Genomic DNA, 25,214 nt, shown 5'->3' on the forward strand with positions numbered 1-25,214 from the left:
ATGTTTTACACATTTCTAAGTTCGTGATAATCCTTTACTGCATGCTATTTATAAAACCTAGTGGGGTTGAGCTCCTCTACTGGGTGATGAACGTATGTGATGCTCACCCCTACTTTCTCTCCAGGAACTGGACAGGAGCCAGCTGAGGACCGGCCAGACTTAGACACTTGGTGTTGGCATCGTCAAGTTGTGAATAGCTTCTTTTGGACTTGACTGTTGGTTTGGCAGGTGTTGATCAGTCTCCCTCCTTTTGAAATTGTGAATGTGACTTTTTCTTGTTGTGGGAACCTTTGTAAATTTGTTATTATCCGCCTGCCTATCTTTTGGTGTGTGTTACTTAGCGTGAATTTGAAACCCGAACCTTGGACTCATGACTTTTGTGGAATGTAAATAAAGTACTCTTTTGTTGTAAAATCTTTATGCTTCCCAATTGTACTCTCAACCTCAATCGTAAATGTTTTTCTCACCACAATTCTAAAAGACCTTGCAAGCTTTTGTGGCATGGGTTTGTGGCACAAGCTGCAGACTCATGTTCAGAGGCTTGCGGCGTTGCAACGTAATCCTTCCGAGGCGTTACAAGGAGAAAGAGAGAGTTGCAGAGGAGAGAGAGAGAGAGAGAGAGAGAGCACGGAGGGAAGGAGAGAGAAAAGAAAAAGGAAAATTACCGGCCACAGTAAAAATTTAAATAGACGCCAACTTATCATAAACAGTAACTTCCATTTTCAGCTTATAACTATTGCATACGAACTCTTATTTTTACGTACCACATATGCACGTGCTCGGTTTAACGTCCTCTATAACTTTGATGAAGGAAATTTTCTCAAATTTTGACCCAAACAAAACGTTAACTTTTAGAGCCACTAAAAGTATCGAAACAAAATAAAAAGTGAAAGTAGTTGTCGTTTGCCATCCAAATGACTAGTAAACGAATAAATTGAGATACAAGACGTCGTTACATCTGGGACAAGAGATGCTTCATCTCCTTCTAGCGGTTTTCCTTCTTCAGCTTCTTGAGCTCTTTAACTTTCCCAATCCTTTGTCTCAGGTAGGTCTCTTAGGGTTCTGGTTGGGAGTTATAGGGGATGTAGATAATAGCACAAGCATTAGCATCACAAAGGGTGCTGAGTTCACTCACCTTCTTCATAAGTCCCATCTTCCTTTTCTTGAAGGTCGCTTTGCGAGCACTGTCATTAGTGATGTAGGTCAATCTCACCTTTTTTCTTGCCATGGTTACCAAAAAATGATGAAAATGTTGCAAAAAGGATGGGAATGAAAAATAAGATTTCTATTGGGTTTGCTTAGAGCATCTCCAATGGCTATGTCTTTTAGCCTTGGTCAAATTTAAATTTGACATATGACATAGCAAAATTGACATGTTAACATTTTGACTAATTGTAACTCCAATGGAGATGTCAAATTTAAATATTATTTTAATATATATAATTCTATTTACGTTGTTTTCCCTTTCTTTTTTTTCTTTTTTTGTAAATCAAAGAACATACCAAGAATGTTTACAGTAAGAGAGATGCAGTTGAGATTATGAGAATTTGAGATGAAGGAATACATAGCAGGAAACCTAAACAGGTGAAAACATATCTATTTCACTGGAAACCAAACGAACTGATACAAACTAAAAGATCTAGAAGGCTTTGCAATCTCCCATACAGACTAATGCTGCACATTTCTATTCTACCAAGAATTCCCGCAACAATCTTCCCCATCTTATATTTATCCTGAAAACACAAGCAGAAGATACATGAAAAAGAGAAGCTAATAGCAATATGAGAAGCTAGCTAGCAATATTGGTTGACACACCATAATCTGGGCAAATCAAACTAAAATATTTAGCTAACAAACCTTTGAACAAGGAAGATTCTTGAATTTGCTTTAGTTGAGAGATATGAAAAGACTGAGAGAATTGTTCTGCGTTTTGGACAGAAAACAGAATAAGCATACCATCCATACAATCCAATCAAGGTCGATGAGACTAGAGATCAAAATGAACTTGTTAAGAAACAACTTGTTCTATAGTACCAGAAATACAATCCAATCAAGTTGTAGTGATTATTGCTGTTCTTAACGTTATACGGCAAGAGGGAGGCCATGGGAGATTGACATAGCTCCTTAGAAACATGCTTTAATGCATCTACATTTATTAACGCATATGCATTTATCAGTCTGCACAACAGAGTCACAAAACAAAATCTAAAAAATCAAAAGAGAAACATGCATTTAACTCATCTGCATAATTCCTGCCGTAATCTTTGGGAAGAGAAGCCCTACAAAGAGAGGGTAATGCAACTCAGTTTCTCACCTAAGTTATTTGTTAGTACCTTAGCTGTTGTTCTTCTCTGGAGTAAGATACAATACACTAAGAGAGGGTAATGCAACTCAGTTTCTCACCTAAGTTATTTGTTAGTACCTTAGCTGTTGTTCTTCTCTGGAGTAAGATACAATACACTAAGAGAGGGTAATGCAAACTATATCATAGAAGACACACATTCCACACAATGGCTGGAATAACCAATATAGTGCAATCATGGTTGTTATAGTAAGCCAAGATTCTTCAATCGACAAAAGCCAAAACCTTATTTTATTTATTTACATTTTTGGAACATAAAGAACAAGGGTTTTTTAATCGACAAAAGCCAAAACTTTATTTTATTTATTTACCCTAAGAACATTCAACTATCCTAATCCCAACCCTTATTCCAACTCCCCTCCAAGGAGCTTAAAAAATGATAGGCTCTCGTTGGTAAGCAACTATGTGCCATTGTAGTTCTTACCAGTTTCTCCTGTTTGCTTTTATTGATCCATCTTTACAGAGTAACTGAACTAGGAATATGAACAAATTACAGTATATGAAACAACTTACCTTGATCAGTTGACAAATGGATCAGAAGATAATTACTCTCTTCTATGCTCGATAATCAATTAACAAGAGAAGATGGCACATTAACTGACATAGCTGCAGCAGGATCCATTGTACAGGCACGAGGAACCGAAAGTGCAGCACAGTTTACTACCACATCAGGCTGGGAATTCAAATCACAACTCTCAGAGCTTAAAGTTGTTTACTTGAACAACAATATCAAATCGCATACCAGAAGACATGTCTTTTAGCACTTAAGATAGTGTAGGTTTCCCCTAAACAACTAATGGCATTTGTACACATGTCAACTCAAAATTGAACAAAAGGCTAGCAATCATCCATATAAAAAGAAAACAAACCCATGCAAGCTAGATCATTGCAATTAGGCACATACATCAGGTTGGGAATTCAACTGAATACACCTCTCAGCACTTAAAAGTTGCCTACTTGATTGTTTTAGCAAGTTCAGAGCTTTTAAGTTTCCCTAAGCACATTACAGAACCATATTAATGCACAGGTCTCAACTCCGAAAAATGGAACCAAAGAATAGCAATTATCTAATGCAACAACAAAACAAAACCCATTAAAGCTAGTACATTGCAGTTAAGGTACAAACCCAACAGCTGAACAGGGCATTATGGCATTCAAAAAATTCAAATCCAGTAAACAAAATTGACCTTCTACAACACCCATTACTCCAAATCATAACACCCACATGTTAAGATCACTAATCACAATCAATATATACAAGAAATTGCTCAACGAGGTGAGAACTGACCGGACCAAACTGATGAGATATGGCTTCAAATCCATTGCCAGTCTTCAAATCCATGGAGAAAGGTTCTTCCATTCTCTTGTAGAGCAATAATCTACATATTCATCAATTCTTCGTCTGATGATGAATTGGCAAGATTCCAAAATTCCTCATCTGCAGCATTTGAAGATGAATCTGAAATTTTTTTATCCATATTCCTAATATTCAAGAAGAGAAAAGAAACTTGAAGAGAGGAAGCTTGAAGTTCTGGGTAAGAGGAGAGGAAGCTTGAAGTTCTGGGTCAGAGGAGAGGAAGAAAGACGTGAAAAGGAAAGAGTGAGAGAGAGGGAGAGAGAAATAATAAAAAAAATAAAAGACAGAAGGAGAAGAAGCTGTCAAATTTGACAGAGGAGAGACTTATGTCAAATCCACGTGTAAAAGGCATATGGGTTGGAGAATAGTTTGGTTGGTCAAAAGTAATCGTTGGGTGTCCATCTGGCAAAAGACCTATCTGTTGGAGATGGTCTTACCTTGAAGAGACTATGCTTTATATAGGGTAGGCACCGGGGCCTACCAAACCTAATCAATTCTAGAAGATTTCTTTCCTAAATCAAAAAATTTAATGCCGCTAAGTGCACTTAAGATTTTTTTCGGTTTTTAGTTGGATGCAAAATTTAATGATTGCTAGCGTAATGCATGCATGAGAGACCAAAGCAATGTTGATTCTCTCTGAGAATTGACTGTATCCAACATGTTGCATTGTGTTTCGACATAAAATAGAGGGGCTCTAGGTTGTGTGAATCTAAATTTGTTGTCCTTATGTGATTGAAAAATGGAATTTCGTATAGGAAAATCTTATTAACACAAACCAAATTCATTAACACACACCCCTCACTTTTTTATCCAACTTTTCTCAGAAACTTCCTCTTTTACTACCCCCCACCCAAAAAATAAAAAATTAGACCTAAAGTTGATTTATAGAACATTAACAATGGAAAAAATCTCTCATCTCTTTGTTCTGGGCTCCTTAATTGTTCAAGTCGTGAAAGTATTCCCTATTGTAACTTGCTGCAGTTTGATTGAAATTAAAGAATATGCTCAATATAGAAAATACAAAAAAGATGTAATCCATAAATTTAGTAATATAAGGGATTCCATGAAAAGAATCTCCATGGGAAAGAAGAAGAGTTGGAATTGATGTTTGCTTTAAAGTCTATGTATCTAATAAACATTCTATTTAAAAAATTACAGTAGGAAGAACAAAATCCCTTGAGAAAAACCTTGAGAGCGTTGTGGTCATTCGTGCATGTTCGGTTGCGCCTCTGTACTAGCACTAGCCACTGGTCTCTCCGGTGCACGATACGTGCAGCTGGAGGGGTTGTCTGGTTGGTTGGTGTGCTTGGAGCTCAGAGGCTGGGGTCGAGGAATGTGTTTCTTTATCTATATCGGGGGATGGTGGCTACATTTGAGGTGGAGTCAGAGCTGGAGTCGGGATCAGAGAGAGGTTGCATCTTAGCCGGGATGGAGCGATGGCTCGTGGTGGTCAATGGAAAGTGAGCTAGGATCGGTAGCTAGATGGGATAGATTGATGGTTAGATGATAGGGATGACGGCGGAGCGTTGATGGCGATGTCGCTTTCTAGTTGTTTGACAACGGCGGAAACGCAGTGGTGGTCGGGGCTTGAGGCCAGTGGTGAAACGACGCGTATGGTGGCCGGGGAGGTGGTGGCGATGCAATTGGGGTCTTTGGGCTGAGATGGAGAGGTACGTTCTCTTTGCTGTCTTAGCATGTTAGTCCTGGGCATTGCTTATGGGCCCAGTCTGGGATCCCAGAGTTTGGGCTTGGAAGTGATCAATAGGCCTTTTCTGGTCTGTTTTTAGTTTTCTTTTGTCTTTATTTTTGTGGCTTTATGCTAGCAATAAGTCCCTCCCCGGTTGAAGTAAGGCGAAGTGGGTTGTGTCCCGAGCTTCAAATCTTGTGTGTCTTATCTGCTCTAAGTAGGCAGCGAGTTTCTTACTTCGTCAAATGGTCACAACTTTCTAATGGTACGGTGAAATTAAATGTCGTCGGATTTATCCTCCAGCGGCAACATAGCAAGAAAGTGTGGCTTTTGGTAATTATGCTTCGTTGTTATTGAGTTATTTTTCCAATATGTAACCACTATGTCAAAGCAAATGGAGTAGCCAGTGAAGCACTCTTTGCTAGTTGGTGCTTGGTTGAATGCATTTATTTGGTAGAGACTCCTGATTTTCATTTCAAGACGTTCTCTAGATGTTTATTGTAATCATGGGTTTAGACTCAATGTCCCCCTTTGTATTCAACATTTTCATTAATCAAGGTTTGAGGGCAGCCACACAAGTCATTTATTCAAAATAAATAAATTAACAATCTCTTTATGAAATTATTTAAATTTTGGTTGAATTTTGCTTGCTTCGTTTTGGTGGAGTTGTTCTTCCTTGAATTTGTTTATTTTTTGGTTGAGGTTAAGATGGTAATTGAAAAAGTTTCAAAAATGATGGATGTGAATTAAGTAGAATATGATTTAGGGAATCAGAAATTGAGAGAAATTCGCTGTGAATTCTCATTGATAATAGGGCCTCTTTATATAGAGGATTACAATACATAGAGTTTGAATCATACAAGGAAATATAGTCTCTAGATTCTTCTAATTAAACCCTATTACCTATAGGTCAAGTAACCTAGAGTTTGGGCTAAACACAAATTAGGGTTTTACTTGAACACTCCCCCTTGTGTTGCCCAAACGCGGTGCTTCTCTCGTTGCCTTGATAAAAACTTTGCCTAGTAACAAAAACCCAATGGGACAAAAATAACCTCGGTCGAAGGGGAAAAAGAGCACAACACACCATTCACATTTCGAGGTGAACATGTAGACATCTCCCCCTGATATCTGCGCCTCCCCCTAATGACTACGATCATGGGAGTTCAGATAATTTCCACAAGCCAATTCTTGCCACATGTTTCTCGAACGTGGATTTAGGCAATGACTTAGTAACCAAGTCTGCCACATTGTTCTCAGATCGAACCTAGTTCACTTTGATCTTAAGGAGCTTCTGTTGTTGCTGATTGTAGAAGAATTTTGGCGATATGTGCTTGGTGTTGTCGCCTTTAATGTAGCCTTGCTTCATTTTTTCAATGCAAGCAGCATTATCCTCATAAATGATGGTTGACTCATCTGTGGTAGACTTCAGACCACAATTGCTTTGAACATGCGTAACTATGGATCGAAGCCATATACATTCACGAACTGTTTCGTGAAGAGCAATAATCTCTTCATGATTCGAAGAGGTAGCGACTAAGGTCTATTGTGTAGACCTCCAAGATATCGCGGTCTTTCCCATGGTGAAAACATAACCAGTTTGGGAGCGACCTTTGTGTGGGTCAGAGAGATACCCAGCATCAGCAAAACCTTGCAAAACACTTATATCGTTTTGGGATGGGGAGAGGGAACGCAGTCCACCATGTGTGGCGTCCCGGGTACTTGATAGGTCCGAATCCGTCGTCTCTCTGTAGGGATAGAACAAGCTCATATCAATCGTACCACTTAAGTATCGAAAGCTATCTTTAACACCAGTCCAATGGCGTCGTGTTGGCGCAGAACTATATCTAGCTAGCAAGTTCACAGCGAATGAGATATCCGGTCTTGTGCATTGTGCTAAGTATAACAATGTGCCTATTGCACTTAGGTAGGGCATTTCTGCCTCTAGCACTTCTTCATTATCATCTTTTGGATGGAATGGATCCTTCTTTGGATCAAGACTACGAACGACCATTGGGGTGCTTAAGGGCTTAATCTTGTTAGTGTTGAAACGCCTAAGCATCTTTTGGGTATAAGCTGATTGATGAATCAGGATACCTTATCTACGGTGCTCAAGTTCCAAACCGAGACAAAACCGTGTTTTCCCAAGATCTTTAATCTCAAACTCGGATTTCAAGTGTTCATCGGTTTCCCATAACTCTTTAAGGGTGCCAATTATGTTCATGTCATCGACATAAACCGCTACTATTACAAATCCGGAACTTGTCTTTTTTATGAATACACATGGGCATAATTCATTGTTGACATATCCCTTACCAATCAAGTAGTCACTTAGACGGTTATACCACATCCATCCGGATTGTTTCAATCCATATAGTGAGCATTTCAATCTAATCGCAAACGCGCTCCGTGGTTTGGAGCCACTTGATTTGGGTAATTGAAGTCCATCTGGGACCTTCATGTATATTTCTGTAACTAAGATCCCCATATAGATACGCAGTACATCCATGAGCTGCATGTTCAATTTTTCAGAAACTACCAAACTGACAAGGTAGCGGAACGTTATTACGTCCATTACGGGAGAATAGGTCTCCTCGTAGTCAATTCTAGGGCGTTGTGAGAAGCCTTATGCCACAAGGCGAGCTTTGTACCTTACAATCTTGTTTCTCTCATTACGCTTTCTAACGAATACCCATTTGTGACCAACTGGTTTGGTGTTGGGCTGTATTGGCACAACTGGTCCGAATACCTTTCTTTTCGCTAGAGAATCAAGTTCTGCGTGGATATCATCTTTCCATTTTGGCCAATCAGCTCTATGTTGGCATTCATTAACGGAGCGTGGTTCGATATCATCAGTCTCAATAATCTCACTTGCCACTGAATACACAAATACATCATCAATGATGATGGAGCTTCTTTCCCACGTCCCAAGTACACTAGTGTAATTTACAGAGATCTCTACGTTCTCAGGGATAGGTTATGACATTGAGGCGTCCCCCAATGATGTCTCTTGGACATAACCATAATCCAGAACATTCTCATGAGACGGATTTTGAGTATCGATGATCAAATGATTTGTTTGTGCCTCATTTGCTTTCTTTCTAACCAATCGGTCTACCGCGATCCCTTGAGGGACCTGCGGCCATAGACGCCACATCATCGCCATGCTGGGCAATAACGCCATCTCTTGGTGTCGCAGGAGTGTCGTGATGTCCAGTATTCTAGACATCGATCCTTACAGGCACCTTTGCAGCAGGTATGTGTGATCTCGTCACTTTGGCAACATCAGAAAACGCATCAGGCAGAGTATCTGCTACGTTCTTGAGCTCGATTATTCTTTGCACTTCAATTTCAGACTGTGCGGTACTAGGATAGAGATGAGACATAGTGGGGACAGACCACGACAATTCCTATCATTCCTGTTGAACATCTGTGTTCTTATCTCCCCCTAACGATGGGAAGACTGTCTCATCAAAGTGACAATCCGCAAATCTAGCGGTAAAGAGATCACCTGTCAAGAGTTCAAGATAGCAAACAATAGTTGGAGATTCATAGCCAACATAGATGCCCATTTGTCATTGTGGATGACAGGTCCCGCCCCGAATTTCACCCTGAAATCTGAAGTGGCCCTGCGGGATCCACCTTAGAAGAAATTCTTCCAAAAATTTGGCAGAACTTCCCCTAAAATGAACTACCCAAAACCTGTAGAAAGAAAATTTACACTCCTCAATCAATTCATCCTTATGCTCCTGGAGCCACCTTGCTCCCCAAATCAACATCAGTCTCCAATTCACAAAACACACATCTCAACTCGAGTAGCATAAATCTCATAGGTAATCAGAGCAATTCTAACAGAAAGGTATAACAGGAAAACCTAATTCAAAGGCAGATGCGGAAGCCATGCTGTTGACTATGCCTCAACTCCGTGTACGCCCAACCTCAACCAATTCGCCTGCAAACTGGGCATTTGAAACCGAAGGGCCCAGGGGAAAGTACATAAAATACGTTAGCGTGAGTGGACAAAAATAAACAATTTTTAAACCAAATGGATTTTATACTTTCCCACATTTATTTCCTTAAAAACTCTCGATGCATGCAACGATTTAGAAAACAAATCACGAGAAGCTCCGCTCAAGAAAAACTGACTAGCCCCGCTAGTCACAAACAACTGAGAGGAAAGATCAAAACTCCGATACTCAACAGGATAAGACCAGCCCCGCTGGTTACACGGAAATCAGACTAGGCCCCGCTAGTCGAGAAATGATAGGATATGGGGAAGAGATATCACCATACGGGAAATGGAGCCTCCCAGGCTCTACCTACCCTCAACTGCCACTCACACATAGATTGTGCGAGGAGGAGAACTAATAACCTCAACTTCCACTCACACATAGATTGTGCGAGGAGGAGAACTAATAACCTCAACTTCCACTCACACATAGATTGTGCGAGGAGGAGACCAAATAACCTCGACTGCCACCCACGTGAGGAGGAGAATAAATCACCTCTACTGCCACTCACCAACACAAAGTAGGTGAGGAGGAGAACAAGCTACCTCAACTGCCACTCACCAACACAAAGTCAGTGAGGAGGAGACCTAATCACATAACCCGCGTATGGTGAGGAAAAATCATCGAAAACCAGTAAATCCATGTAGCTTCCCCACATTTCTCACGAGATAGAAACCATGTATTCAACGACCTGACCCCGCACGCCAAGATTACTTTCAATCTCAAAATGGATAAGTGAGAAATAGGAATAAATCGACGGCGTGTCCCACACGCCCAAATATTCTCAAATCCGTAACCAAAACCGGAAATTAGTATAAGTAAATCTCATTTCCAAAAATCTCTCAAAATCTCCAAAAAGCCAACCAAATCCAAAATCCTTAATTAGGCATTCCCGATGCCAAAATCGAAAGTCAATAAACAATTGAGAATATCCAACTCCATTGAAACTCATCTTAAAAATCTTCCAGGAGCTTAACTCGGTGATTAGGGATATGCTTAATTCCGGAAATTTACCTCGGAAATAAGGAATTCATCAACTAATATTATAAATCAAAACCAACTTTTGAAACTCATTATTGAAAACAAATCCATGATATAATTCGAAATCAATTTCCGAAAATTAATTCATTTCCTCAAAAAGTAATATGAATAATCACTAGAGCATTATTTTAAGAAAATAAATGCATGCATCGCTATTTAAAACAAAAGTCCACTCACAGTACTATTCCGACGATCACGCATTCGTGTTCCGTCATCGAGCAATAGCTCGGTACGTCGTCCTGTACACAATTATATTCCGTGAATAATTCTTCAATAATTTAATACAATTCCTAAAATCAATTCCTCATAATTTCGCCTCCCAATTCTCCTCGGATTTAGCCCAAATTATACCACTAATACCAATTCCTTAATTTAAAGGTTCCAAGGCAGAACCGAGAGATATCCGACAGTCGGATTCTCGTAATTCAATAATTGAAACCCTAAACTTCAAAAATTCATTATTAATTTCAAGTTTCTCCAAAAATTACCAAACTTCACATACAACCTCTACACAATTTATAGGATTTAACGGGCTAAAAACCGGAATTAAAACACTGCCCTACACGCCTCCACGCGCCACCAACAGTGGCAGCGCGTGGGCCCCACGCACCGGCGGCAACCACCTCCGATGGCCACCAAAATTTGGCAGCACCATCTACTCAACAAACCCAACCTCTTTCTTAACTACAACAAGTTCCAATTTTACCTGGAAGAGCTCCAATTTGGCCGGTGAAAATTTTCCAGAAATTCCAAGAACCCTAGAAATTGAAATTGTTAATTCGACCTCTACACTGCAAATTGAAATGAAAGACCTTAGGGGAAATGATCTATGTCAAAAACCGAACCTTCGACGCCAATTTGGTGGCCGGAGACTGCCGGAATCGGAAAATATAGGCGTTGACTCAAAACTGCTACAGTGACCGTCCTCTTCTTCTCGTTGCTGCACCTTCCACAGTTCATATTAAGCTACGGAACAAACCCAGAAATGAAGAGAAGGAAGAGAGCTTTCCAACGACATCTTACACGTCAAAATCTGTCGCCGGATGGAGGAGTTATGGCCGGAAGAAGGTGAAGAGGTCGGAGAAGAAGAGAGAATCAGGGATAGAGAAGGGAGAGGCTCGGTAAGTTTCCGAAAATGGAAACTTACCACAGTAACTCGGCTATTTATAGAAACTTATCATGAATAGTAACTTTAGTATTTTGGCCATAACTTTCGCATACGAACTCCGATTTTTACTTACCACATATGCACGCGCTCGGTTTAACGTCCTCTACAACTTCCATGAAGAACATTTTCTCAAATTTTGACCCGAACAAAAAGTCATATTTTAGGGCCCCCTAAAAGTACTGAAACGATAGTAAAAGTGAAAGTAAATGTCGTTTACCGTCCTAATGATTAGTAAATCAGTAAATTTAGGTTCGGGACGTAACAGTGGACCCATCTTAGTACACTGTGGTGGCGTAATAGGCACATAAATTGCACACCCAAAAATGCGTAAGTGCGAGATATTAGGCTCGTACCTAGTCACTAGCTGTAACGCAGAGTAAGATTGGGTTGCAGTGGGTTGTAGACGAATAAGCGTCGCTGCATGCAATATTGCATATCCCCAAGCAGAAACAGGGAGATTAGTGCGCATAACTAATGTCCGTGCTATATCATCTGTAGTCGTTTGATAGCGGCTTCTGCGATACCATTTTGGGTATGAACATGGGGAACTGGATGCTCTACATCAATCCCCAGTGACATGCAATAGTCATCGAATAATTTCGATGTAAACTCCCCAGCATTATCAAGTCGAATGGACTTAATTGGATGGTCAGGGTAGTGAGCCCGTAGACGGATAATCTGGGCAAGGAGTTTAGCATAAGCAGTATTTTGAGTGGACATTAGCGTGACATGTGACCAGCGTGTCGACGCATCAACCAATACCATAAAGTATTTAAAAGGTCCGCATGATGGTTAAATTGGTCCACAGATATCCCCTTGGATTCTCTGTAAGAACGGAATGAGTATTTTGGAATCCTTTGCATAGGACGGTCTCGGTCCTAATTTCCCAAAAGAACAGGCTTTGCAAAATGAGCGAGGGCCCTTAGAAGCAACCAATGAGGATTTTGGTTGGGCCTGAATGTCTGTAGCGCTATTAGAAGCAAAATGTGTGACTACATCTCCCATCATGACGTTGGAGCCATGGGAAGTAGTATGTATGGCATCATGGCCATTAGGAGGAACAACCATGGCGTCATGCTCATGGTTGGTGCCATTGATGGAGTCATCACATGGGACTTGGGCGGCCCTATGGCTCCCCAAGACGGCTGCAGCGCTAGATGCTACAATTATTGCGGTCTTGCTAAGTCCAGGAATCAATTTTCGATTCTTTCATCTTCTCACTCTGAAGAATGGATGTCTGTGTGAAGTCTTTAGTATACGGAGCATCATATCACGACCAGGGTGTCCTAGTCGGTCATGCCAAAGCCAATATGTGTCAGACTCCAAGAGATCTTCTCTTATGACATTATTGAATTCAATTGGTAGAATTGTAGTGACATAAAGTCCACTAGATTGACACATAAGCTTCTCTAAGATGCGCTTTTGTCCGCAATCATTAGAGGTAATGCAAATGAACTCTTTTCCTTTCTCATTATGCGTTTCCGCATGGAATCCGTTAGCTTTTATATCTTTAAAGCTCAATAAGGTTTGATTTGCCTTAGGAGCATAGAGAGCTTCAGTGACTTTAATCAAGGTGCCATTAGGCAATAGGAAGTGGGCCATTCCATGTCCTCGAACTAAACCTGATGGCCCAGCCATCGTAGTCATAGAGGAATATGTAGGCAACATCTCTAAGAATAATTGCCTATGTCATAGAATGGTATGCGTAGTCGCACTATCCGCAAAACATTGAAGTTCATCTATTCCTAAAAGAAAAGCTCGTATTTAAAAATGAGTCATAAAGAAAAGAACTCAACTTTTATTAATATGCCAAACGGAATTACATCATCGTTTCTTTAACCAAAGAAAATCTAATCCAAGAAACTAGCCAATGCAAAACAATGGTAGTCATCTAACTCCTTTCGGTAATTCCAATGTAAATGTGACCAGGTGAGTAGAGAGATTTCGGTGGAGCAAAGCTCACTTAAGTACCACTTATCTTAAAACCTTCCTAGACATCATACTACAAAAATAATATGGCAATTGCCTACATCTCTTGGAAAATAAAAAAGTTTAATCAAAATCGCCAGTTTCTAGGTCTTGATCCTTGTAGTCTTCCACCCTTAGATCGAGATCGCCATCTTGATCTTCTTGTTCCATGTAATTTGCCTCCCTTGCTTCACGATACGTCTTGTATGCATTTGCAACATTCTGGGGTGCTTTACATGCTTTGGCTCAATGTTCAGTTGATCCACATCGAAAACAAACATCATTATGGTCAGGCTCCCTTGATCGAGGCAACTTTGGGGCGCGATTTGGATTACCATTGTTCTTGGCGGCCTTACCACCATGGTCGGAGGCTCCGCCTCTCTCTCTCTCTTCACACATTGACCTCCACGGTTCTGTGCACGCCACTCTAGGCGATTTCCTTCCTCTTTAGGGCGAGAATATGGACCAGAACGTCCAGAATTGTCCCTACTCTTAGGGTTTTGCTCCTTACATCCTCCCTTGGGGGCGCAACTATAGTTAGACTCCGAAATAGACTTAGTTCCCACAAGTCTAGCATTATAGTTCTTCAAAAGAATATTGTCGTGCTTTTCAGCTACGTTCATGGCACCAATGAGCTCATGAAACCTTGTGATACATCCTGCATTCACATCAAGCCTATAATTCTTTGAAATCATCAGGGTAGAGACGGGGAAGGTAGAGAGAGTCTTCTCGATCAACATCGTATCAGTTATAGCTTGGCCACAAAACTCCATCAGAGACTTGATACGAAGAGCTTCCGAGTTATAATCAAGCACATACTTGAAATCACAAAAGCGGAGGCTATGCCATCGCACTTCTAAATCAGGAAATAGGGAGTCACGAACGTTGCCAAATCACTGCTCAAGTTCTACCCATAGCTTTCTTGGGTCTTCCTCATTGAGATATTCACTTTGGAGTGCGTCATTCATGTGCCTTGTCATGAGAATTATGGCTTTAGCTTGATTTGCTTCAAAAGTAGTAGCTTGCTCAATAGAGAGCACGTTTTGACTAGGCTCTTGGATGGTTTCCAGAAGTCCATCAGCCTTAAGATGTTAGCGCACATCTCGCACCCACCTATGGTATCCTGCGTCAGTTGTCTCCAGTGGAACAAAGTTCAACTTGTTCAGGTAACTCATCCTGAAAAACAACACAAGATTAGGGTTAGTTTCAGAGCGAAAAAGGCTACCACGAAAAACTATTAAATTTCTGAGCGTAGTCGCTTCAAAGAAATTAGGGATTTTCTAAGCGTAGTCGCTTATAAGAAAATCCGATTCCAAGAGGGGTTTTGGATTAGATCGAAACAACAATGTATGTGGTCGATCGTTTTCTTCTCAACAAACTCTAAGTTTGGAGGACTCCACAAGCTCCAAGCTTGGAGTGAGCACGAACCCCCACAGTTCGGCTTTTGGTCTCCCCTATGAAGAAGAAAGGGGGGGGGGGGGGGATAAGAGAGAGGGAGGTTGCAAGTCCCCAATAAAAAGAAGAAAAGAATTTAAAAAAAAACTTCAAAAATGGGAACTTTTAGAAAAGTTTTCAAAAATCTTGACCGGAAAAATTGGCCAGAAAAAATCGCCGAAAAAAGTCGTAGGAAAAAAGTTGACCGATCTACTGACGTGGCAGTCTGACTGGGTGCTTACTAGAGGCTGGCGTGGCTCGGGTTCTGGGCTGACGACAGTGGGCTTTGGGCCTGGTTCTTTGCTTTTAGGCCGAGGTCAGCTGCAATGCTTCTGGGTCGATGGGGCTTGGCTTCTGACTCTGGGCCAAGTTCTGGTTCTTCTGGGCTGTGGGGCTGCAAGGTTGACTGAAGCAAGATTGAAGATGCAGGCGGCGTTTCAAAGCTAGAGAATTTCTGGTCACCGGTTCAGGTATCTTGAGGCCGGTTCTGGTGATGATTTTTCAGCTCTGGTAATCTGGGATCAGACTGCAGCTTCTGGTGGAATATGGTAGTAGGAGGCAGGGAGGAAGGCTTCGAACCGGGCAGAAAGGCTTTCGGTATTTCAGGGGGCCGGTTCGGGGTGTTCCGGCCTGTTCTGGAGGTAGCGCCGCCCGTTCTGGACTCCTGGAGTTCAGAGCTTCAAGGTGGGCGGCGGTGGTTTCTGAGATTAGAAGGCTACGAATATTAGGTTTCAGGGTTAGGGCTTCGTGCTGATAACGTATTTTAGGGAATCAGAAATTGAGAGAAATTCACTGTGTATTCTTATTGATAATAGAGGCCTCTTTATATAGAGGATTACAATAAGAGTTTAAATCATACAAGGAAAGATAATCACAAATTAAACTCTATTACCTATAGGTCAAGTACCCTAGAGTTTGGGCTAAACACAAATTAAGGGTTTTACTTGAACAGAATACTATTTGTAGATAAAATTTCTCTTTCATATAATTGGTAAATGAAATAAGAAGAAAAAAAATGTTGAGAAGATAATGAAATAGTGGCTCTTAGCAGCAAAATTTAGAGTATAATACAGAATCTATAGATTCTACCAACTCAAATCACATTCTCTATAACTCTATATGATGCTTCCACACTCTTGAAATTTAGCTACTCTAAAAGTCATAAATTAGAAAACCAACATTGAACGTATGAAAGAATGAATGAAAAGAGAGGTAGCTTCTTAGCAAGTGGGATAAATCAGCATATTGTAGTTGTTAAATCACACCATAAGACCTAAAATCCACCACAAGGATCCTAAATAGAGATTTTGAAGACGGTGCGCATATTAACAGTTGGAATCAAGGAAACTATTAGCTATGTTGATTCAAGTAACAGTCTTTTACTGCTTTATTACTCTCGATTTTCCCATATTGTTATTGAAGATGAAAATGTCTACTTTCAGCCTTTCGGATTGTCTGACAACTGACGATTAGAAAAAAGTGTGTAGTGCAAAGACAACTGACATACCAGAAGGGTCATGTCAGACAACATTTGCGGGATTCGAACCCGACTATGGGGGTTCTACACCTGCAAGACTTGCATAAATAGATGAGAAAATTGTTTATAAAATATATTATAAATAGATAGATTAGAAAAGGATCCTAAATAGAGATTTTGAAGACGGTGCGCATATTAACAGTTGGAATCAAGGGAACTATTGGCTATGTTGATTCAAGTAACAGTCTTTTACTGCTTTATTACTCTCGATTTTCCCATATTGTTATTGAAGATGAAAATGTCTACTTTCAGCCTTTCGGATTGTCTGATGACAACTGACGATTAGAAAAAGTGTGTAGTGCAAAGACAACTGACATACCAAAAGGGTCATGTCAGACAACATCTGCGGGATTCGAACCCGACTATGGGGGGTTCCACACCTGCAGGTTCTTACCAACTCGGCTACCTGTGTTAGTTTATCAATCCTTAAGATAGGACTTGCATAAATAGATGAGAAAATTGTTTATAAAATATACTATAAATAGATAGATTAGAAAAAATTAATTGCCTAAAAAAATATTTAACGCGCCAGATAGGGGTCGAACCTATGACCTTCTGCTTAGGAAACAGACGCTCTATCCACTGAGCTACAGGCGCTAGATGTCAATGTATACTCAACTCCAGAGTTACATACCTTACAATATGTTCCCGCTCATTCAATTTTGAAGTGGGGGAAGAAGGGGGGTGGTGTTCGGCTTGAAAGCTCAGAGAGAGAGAGGGAGTCCGATTGAAAGCGAGTTTGAGTCAGAAAGAAAGAAATGGAGGACTCGATTCGGAGCTTTTGCAATTCCACTGCTTCATTCTGCAACCACCTCCAGAGCAGCTGCGACGCCCTCAAGACCTCCATCGACCGCCGCCCCATCCCTCTCGCCACCGCCTCCTCCACCTTCATCCACTCCCTCAACCGCCGCGTCTCCACCGCCAGCGCCCACCTCAACCTCCTCGAAACGATGTCGTTCGACACCGTTTCCTTCGAGGAGCTCTTGGGTCACTGCAACGAGGTCTACAAAGACAACCACGCCCGCCTCCTCCACCTCCAACACCGCCTCCAGCCCTTCGGTTACCTCCCCGGTACTCTTCTCTCTCACACTAATTTTACTTCCATTTTCTCCATTTTTTTTTTTAATTTTAATTTTTGCGAATTTTTTTTCTAGAAATTGAGATCGATGAGGACGGTGTATCGACGCCGATTACTCCAGAGGATGGATTGGATGCACCTGATGACGACGACGATGACTCTTTGTATCCTTAATCTCAGAATTGAAATTGAAATTGAAATTGAGAAGATAGTGGTTATGTTTGTGTTTCCTTAGTGGGTTTTCTTCATTAGATTGGACGAGTCATTGAGTTTGAAGAAGCTTGGGCTTTCGGATGCTTCCCTTGCTACTTTAGCATTCCAAGGTGAAGTTATGAAACCCCCAAATCTTTCTGTGTTATTCTTTTCGCAATGCTAGAGTTTCCTTGTTTGCTAAATTCATATACCATCGTATGAACACTGTTCCCTTGCATGGCTCTTGTGCAGCTAATGCTACAAATGAGGACCAAGATGTATCTTTTCCTTCGTCGCTCTCGTATGATCCTTCTAAGGAGAGCTCGGGAGCGTCTCCAGATGGATCTAATGATTTCGGTATGCAATGATGTTTTTTTTTTCTTTGGCACATTTCGTTAGAAACTCAGTTCTTTAGATGCAAGCAGAATCTAATGATTGCCCATAGTGTTGGTCATTGTTTGTGAAATAATGTAGGGGAAGTAGAGGATAAAGAAATGATAGCTGTAGCTCCTTTGCAGCTTGTGAAGGTTTGCAGGGATGATTATGAGTGTCTTCCTTCCTACATGAAAAGTCTAGCGCCTTGGGAGGTATGAACTTATGCTTCATGTTCCTTGTAACTGTTTTCTTAAAAAAAAAAAAAATAATAGATGAATAAAAAATCTTGTAACTACACTGTGTTTGCAAATTGAAGAATTATTCATCTTCAATGAAAGATATATAAGATAAAGGGAACTGCTCTTGTACCTGCATTTGGTATCATATAGGGACAACATTCTAGCTAGGACGTAGCGAATCAGATCTTTCTGAGAATTGATGATGCATTATGCTGTTCTAGATAGAGAATGGAAAGGGAATTCAGTACAATTTATTAGGACAATATCTTGAATTGCTGGGAAATGGTAATGATTCTATGTTGGATGGGTAGCTCAGCCATCCATCATGCTGTGGGTTTTTCAACCTTAGATTAACTATTGGTTATTGCATTTCCCAGAATTCCCAGTGTATTACCTTTATTTCTAATAAAAGAGTCCCTGTCACCTCTAGCCAAGTCAATTGTAATTTCCCATTGTAATATTAGTTTGCAGAATTTTAGAATAAAATGCTGACTCATGATAAACAGTTGAAGTTAGTTGTGCTTTGCTTTCAAGAATGGTCTCACAGATGCTTTCCATTTTGATCAGCCCCTTAAGTAGGAGACCACTAGAGAAAGCTCAGTTTTGTTGATTTCAACTTTCTGGTATCCAAATTAGAGGATGTTGTATTGCAGACTGATCTATTGTACATTATCTTCTCTTGAATCTCCCTGTGATTTCAGAATACTAATTATTGTGTTTGTTTAAGATGAGAAGTGACGTAATAGAGACCATTAACTAGGTCAGATATGAGTTTGCATGATGCCCTGTCTAGTGTAGATTTGTTATATGGCAGATCTCCGAGTGTCCCTTAGTAATATTATGACTCTAACTGGACTCTCAGGACTTGCTTGCTGCTGTAGAGAAGATCAACTCAGGCCTGAAACAGAAAACAAGCAGAGGAAATTTCTTCCACCAAGATGAAATTCCATCCCTGGGTTTGGGTAAGTTCATTCTGTTAACCTCTTACCAGTTGCTAAGAATCACAGCAGTTCTGCTGTCTTGCTGACAGTGCCATCCTTGCTTTCATCACATATGTAAAATCTGTTGTTTGAAACTTTTAACTGCCAAAATATGTACAAAATGGACTACTGTTGTTCATAGCAACTGGACTCTTTTATATAAATGCCTAACATTATCAGTATGTTTTGTCTGCTGATCGAACAAATATCTCTTGTCGGTTTATATTATGAAGAATTCAGGACATGATTTGGTGTTGTTTTGTTCATATAGGGCCTAAAGCTAGATCTTATTTGCTGCTGCTTGTGCGAATGAACCAATTAGTAGTTGAGACAGTAGATGGTGTGATATCCTACCGAGTTCTGTAGATGGATATAATCCAATGCAGAGAAACTTCAACAGCTAAATTTCTTGAGCAAGCAGTTCACTTTCAAGTTTATGCAATGATTTGTCGCATTAATGATACATCATTTGTTGTAAATGTGTATGACTACATGTAATCTCACCTGAATGATGGATCTCACATATAGCATGGTATTAGTTTTCATCTTTCGTATCTTCATATTCCTCTCAGACGATAACTCTATGTTGCCTGGTAATGGAAAACTTATCTCAATTTTAGTGTCATTGAGAAAATTTATTAAGGGAGCTCTAGGATATATACCATGCAATGTGATTAACACATTTAATACAACTAGTTCCAATCTGTATTGATCGACCAAGTAGCTGGATGACAAGACTGTTTCCTAGACCATGTAATACCAAGACTCTTGCTGAATGATGCATGATATGTTAACTTGAAGGTGTGCTGTGATTTTGATCTGAATGTATGTAGTTGATAACTGGAAGCAGTAAGTAGCATAATAAAGTTTTTTTGAAGTAAAAAAAAAAAGTCTGCTGCACAGTGTGATAATTATCTGAGGTTGATTTAATCCCACACTTTGCCTCTGAGAAACTAGTTAATGTTGTCCAGATTGTTAAAAAGAGGAGTCAAGGGATTTTACAACAAGACGATGAGATTGAATTGGACATTGGCAGGGTTGATCCCGAAACACTTTGGGAACTGGATAGGTTTGTGACTAATCACAAAATGAGCTTGACCAAAAATAAGAGAAAAGCTAAACTGCTTCTTAATCAGTAGAAGAATTAATCTGACTATGCTATGCAGGAGGTAACGCAATAAATCATATAAATATATAAAATTGAAGTCATCTGCTTTGTTTTTCCTTTTTAAGTTCTTTCAGCTTATACTTGACTTATATCTTTTGAACTTGCAGAATGTGGCTACAATCATGATAGGTATTAGGCTGTAGTGACATATTAGTCCTCCATCACCTTCTTTAATGGTGAGGGCAATTGATAATTGTTATACAGCTTGAATGCAATTATACTACTCACAGCAAGTGCGGGCTATGCCACTAGTCCAATATGAAAGTTCCAATTCACTAAAATGGGTAAGCAGGAGAGTACATTAATTTCAGCAATAACAATGTATCATTTTCATTTTGCTGGTATAGCAAAAGGAAACTTCAGTTAGTTCATTATTCGAAGGATTACACTTGAACTTTGGATGTCAATAAATGGAGTATTTGGCTTATAACTGCCTCCAGGACACAGCCAATTGTCTGAGCTGATGTCAGCCCACATTTCAAGTGCTTTTCAAAAATATTTTGTAGGTGTTGGTAATTGACGTTGGGCACATGAACCGTCACAGTACATATCAGAACAAGAAAAGCAATAATTTCCATCTCTTTGTTTTTGTTTTTCAATAAACAAGTGAAAAGAAGATTGAAAATGAAGAACAAGTATGTTGTTGCTTAGCTAATGCATTTAGGGGCCATGCAATCATATAACCCGATTGTGTAGGGTGATGAAGCGCATGATAAACCTGTTCTTCCAAATTAGGTGAGGTGAGCCTTGGGCGTGGAAGCTGACTCATCATGATTCCATCTCAACTCGAGGAAAAGTTGGCATCTCTTGTCACCTCCCATAGTTCCGGGCAATAGACAAAATATGAGAACAAGAAAAGCAACAATTTCCATCTCTTTCTTTCTCTTTTTCAATAAAGAAATTCTCTTTCCATTACAAGTGAAAAGAAGATTAAAAATGAAGAACAACGTTGTTTTGAAGAATGTTTCTTCTTAGCTGATGCATTTTGGGGCCATGCATTTATATAATCGGATTGTGTAGGGTGACGAATCGCATGATAAACCTGTTTATTGAAGTAGTTGGCCTCTTCTTCCAAAGTAGGTGAGGTGAGCCTTCGGCGTGTTGATCAACCCCGTAAGAAGCAGAGACCAATTTTGTTGATGTTGTATTGCAGACTTAACTATCGTACCATTATCTTTTCTTGGGCTAATCAGTCAGGATACTCGTTATTGTGTTTGTTTAAAGCCCCATTAATTTGGGCCAAGATGAGGGAGTAATGTAATAGAGATCACATATGAGTATGGATAATGCCCTGTGTCTCCTAGTGTCCCTTATGTAATATTAGAGTTTACTATTACTGGACTCTCAGGACCAGCTGCTGCTGTGGAGAAGATCAACACAGGCCTAAACAGAAAGCAAGTGGAGGGACAAGTTGCTAAGAACAACAGCACTTCTGCTGAGTGCTGATAGTGCCATCCCTGCTTGATCCCAAATCTAAAATCCGTTTGAAAGTTTTAACTGCCAAAATATGTACTCCATGTTCATAACAACTGGACACGTGTGTGTGTGCACGCGCCCGCGTGTGCACATGCACATGAATATCATCAGTATGTTTGTTTGCTGATCTAACAAAAATTCAGGATATAATTTGGTGTTGTTTGGTTGATATAGGGCCTAAAGCAAGATCTTATTTGCTGCTGTGTGTACGAATGACCCAATTAGTTGTTGAGACGGTAGATGGTGTGATATCATACCGAGTTCTGTAGATGGATATAATCCAATGTGGAGGAACTTCACCAGCAAAATTTCTTGAACAGGTAGTGCTCTTTCCAGTTTATGCAATGATTTGTCGCATTAATGATACATCATTTGTTGTAGATGTGTTTGTCTACATGTAATCTCACCTGCATGATGAACCTCATATAAAGTAATGGTATCAGGTTTCATCTTTAGTATCTTCATATTCCACTCATACCATGTCACTTATTTGTGTTGCTCGGTTGATGGAAAACTTCAACTAAATTTTAGTGGCATTGAGAAAATTCATTGCGGGAGCTCTAGGATTACATGTTATCAGCGTTGTCAAAAACAAATGCAATACAAATAGTTCTAATCTGTATTGGTTGACTAAGTTTGTAACTACCAACTGAAAACTATTCACACGTGAAATATCTCTACAATTTAGGCATAGTTCTTTGTTCAGTTTTAGCATTTCCAACTTCAATGCCTTGCCCCAGAGAAGACACCACAAGGTTACGAGGTAAAAAGAAGAGGTACATTCAATGTAAATGCAACAATTGCGGAGACTTGTTTTACAATAATATTGCACTATGCTATTTGGAAGAAGGAAGGACTGGCTATCCACAAATTGAAGCAACTGAAATTAAAGAATTGAATAAATATTGAGAGTTGGGTGACAGATTTGAGATTTGGCAAACCCATATATTGAGTTTGCTAGAAACCACTAACTGTAAATCCTCCATCAATGCTAACAACTTGTCCATTGATGTAAGAAGCAGCTGGGAGGCAAAGAAAAGTCACCAGAGATGAAATTTCATTAGGGTCTGCAAGGCGACGAATGGGAGTTCGAGCTATTAGCCTTCTGAAATCATCACGATGCTCATCCTGATAAAAAAAAGTGAAGTTTAAAATGTTAGAAACACCCCTAACCCTGAGTCCTATTAGACAGAGTCATAAAACACATAAAAGTGGAGACAATATTTACCGGTTCAACTGCTGCTGCCCCAGTGTTGACAGCCCATGGTGCTACAGTATTTGTCCGAATGTTGTCTTTTGCCCATTCACATGCCAAATTCTTTGAAATCTGGATGATAGCTCCTGTAAAATAACAATTAAGCTCGTGTAAGTAGTAGATAGTAGGATCCAAATTTTTGTTTTATGAACAAAATAATCGACTTAATTACCTTTGGTTGCTGCATAGGCAGAGAGTTTAGGCAGAGCTATTATACCAGCAATAGAGGACACAAATATAATGCTTCCATTTCCTGATGCCTTCAGAAGAGGATGTGCTAGTTGACAAAGATGGTAGGGAGATTCAACATTGCTGCTCATCATACTTGAGAAATCTTCTAAACTATAATCTGTAGCTCCTCTGAGTGTGACTATTGCAGCATTATTTATCTGTATCACCATAAAAGAACCTTGAGAACTAAATTCTACAGTAAGCTGGTAAACAGGTAGCAGAATACTCAAAAGTCAAAACCCCATCTTTACATCAAAGCTTTTATACTCGAAAATGATACAGAACAAAAATAGCAAAGTCCGAACTTACAAGGATGCTAAGCTTGCCATCAAAAACAGATGAGACAGTCTTTATGAGCTCCTCCCTTTGAGATTTAGATGTGAGGTCACAAACTGAACCACTCACGGTAAATCCCTTAATCTTCCACTCTCGAACCCTCTCATCGATCATTTCCTTGTTACGAGCACAGGTATGCACTGTTGCCCCAAGTCCTGCTAGTTCTTCGACAATGGCATATCTATTAATTCATAGTACCCAAAAACAACCCAAATAAGATCACAGATGACATAATTATTTGAATAATTTGCAAATACAGTAAATAATGAAGAGATTGCTAACCCAATGCCTCTAGTTCCACCGGTGACGAGTGCAGTCATACCCTTAAGGGACCACCTTTGGCTTTTGAACCCAGACATGGTTGCTTCTGTAACTTTACCAAGTGGTGAAATAGGCAATGGAAAGCTGTGTATGATTGAGTGACTACTAAACTTGAATGTGGATGAGAAGAATCTATGAAAGCTGTGTATATATAGAGCTTTTTCTGAAGTACTATATTGAAACTAAAGAATTGAAATTGAAATTTAGAATGGATGCATAGTAAAGGATCAAAGGCTGAATCAAACTTCAGGTTGAATCTTAAACAAAAATATTTGATGGAAACCACTTCCAAAATTCATATTTAATCTCTGCTTTGACAGATTCAAATAAAGATAGTGACTTGGAGAATCATAGTACAGACATAGTCACATAGATGTCTAAAAGTGAGGTCCAACAACTTTATTCGGTGGTTTGCTTTCACTTGATGAAAAATACCTTGAATATTTGTTTATTTGTTTAAACTAGTAGTTTAAATTGAGGCTTGTATTTTTGCGGGACTTATGTGTCTTTGCTATTTGAATTTTGCCTTGTTATCAAGTAAGAAGATTCAATTGTTATTTATTTTTTATTTTTTTGGCATAGAAGACTGTATTCTTGTTTGTCTTAATGAAATAGGATAACTATTCTGCTCCAGAACTGTTGTAGGTGGACTGATTCTAGTTCTGGAGCACTAAGTTTAGTGCTGCTGCTCGCTTTTAGTGCTGTCAGTGCCAATTTTCCTAATCTTATCATGATGGATGTCCCATGAAAGTTTCAGAGTTTTCGGTTGACGAGATGGATACTTGGATAGGATATGAGTAGGGTAAAAGCAACTTGTAGAAATTGATTTCTCTTGATCAAATAAGCTATTACATTCTATGCATTATATAGCTGTGTGTATTGACAGTTACAGGAAACAATAATATTACATTAACTACAATATCAAAACTGATGCATGATCACAGGAATCTGTAAACTAGCTGTAGACAAATCATTCAATGGAGATTGATTGGTGGAGGAGAT

The 25,214-nt window shown here is 39.7% G+C and overlaps 2 protein-coding genes, 1 long non-coding RNA gene and 1 other non-coding gene across 6 annotated transcripts; 1 reads left to right on the forward strand and 3 right to left on the reverse strand.

Annotated features, from left to right (window-relative positions):
- Positions 1 to 1,539: 1,539 nt before the first annotated feature.
- Positions 1,540 to 3,966, reverse strand: LOC121052403. Of its 2 annotated transcripts, XR_005808955.1 has the most exons (4): positions 3,651 to 3,966; positions 2,035 to 3,035; positions 1,858 to 1,923; positions 1,540 to 1,733 (listed from the first exon to the last, which is right to left on the reverse strand). It is a non-coding gene; the product is annotated as an uncharacterized LOC121052403 (long non-coding RNA). The 2 variants fall into 2 exon arrangements; XR_005808954.1 differs by having other exon boundaries at positions 2,035 to 3,966.
- A 13,119-nt stretch (positions 3,967 to 17,085) lies between these two features.
- On the reverse strand, positions 17,086 to 17,158 carry TRNAR-CCU. Its single transcript has one exon. It is a non-coding gene; the product is annotated as a tRNA-Arg (tRNA).
- A 21-nt stretch (positions 17,159 to 17,179) lies between these two features.
- LOC112193658 lies at positions 17,180 to 20,176 on the forward strand. The gene is made up of 7 exons (XM_024333883.2): positions 17,180 to 17,632; positions 17,716 to 17,803; positions 17,892 to 17,962; positions 18,084 to 18,188; positions 18,306 to 18,418; positions 19,308 to 19,407; positions 19,697 to 20,176. Exons 1-7 carry the CDS (start codon positions 17,320 to 17,322, stop codon positions 19,789 to 19,791), a joined length of 885 nt encoding a protein of 294 aa, XP_024189651.1. The 5' UTR covers positions 17,180 to 17,319; the 3' UTR covers positions 19,792 to 20,176.
- A 2,601-nt stretch (positions 20,177 to 22,777) lies between these two features.
- LOC112194833 (tropinone reductase homolog) lies at positions 22,778 to 24,546 on the reverse strand. Of its 2 annotated transcripts, none has more exons than XM_040517124.1 (5): positions 24,174 to 24,546; positions 23,865 to 24,055; positions 23,497 to 23,713; positions 23,298 to 23,410; positions 22,778 to 23,197 (listed from the first exon to the last, which is right to left on the reverse strand). In XM_040517124.1, the coding sequence occupies exons 2-5, from the start codon at positions 24,003 to 24,005 to the stop codon at positions 23,027 to 23,029; spliced, it is 642 nt and encodes a 213-aa protein (XP_040373058.1). In that variant the 5' UTR covers positions 24,006 to 24,055; positions 24,174 to 24,546; the 3' UTR covers positions 22,778 to 23,026. The 2 variants fall into 2 exon arrangements, with proteins under 2 accessions (XP_040373058.1, XP_024190841.1); XM_024335073.2 differs by having other exon boundaries at positions 22,783 to 23,197; positions 23,865 to 24,072.
- Positions 24,547 to 25,214: the final 668 nt, after the last annotated feature.

This window comes from Rosa chinensis, chromosome 3 (genome assembly GCF_002994745.2).
Source record: "Rosa chinensis cultivar Old Blush chromosome 3, RchiOBHm-V2, whole genome shotgun sequence".
Classification (NCBI taxonomy): domain Eukaryota; kingdom Viridiplantae; phylum Streptophyta; class Magnoliopsida; order Rosales; family Rosaceae; genus Rosa; species Rosa chinensis.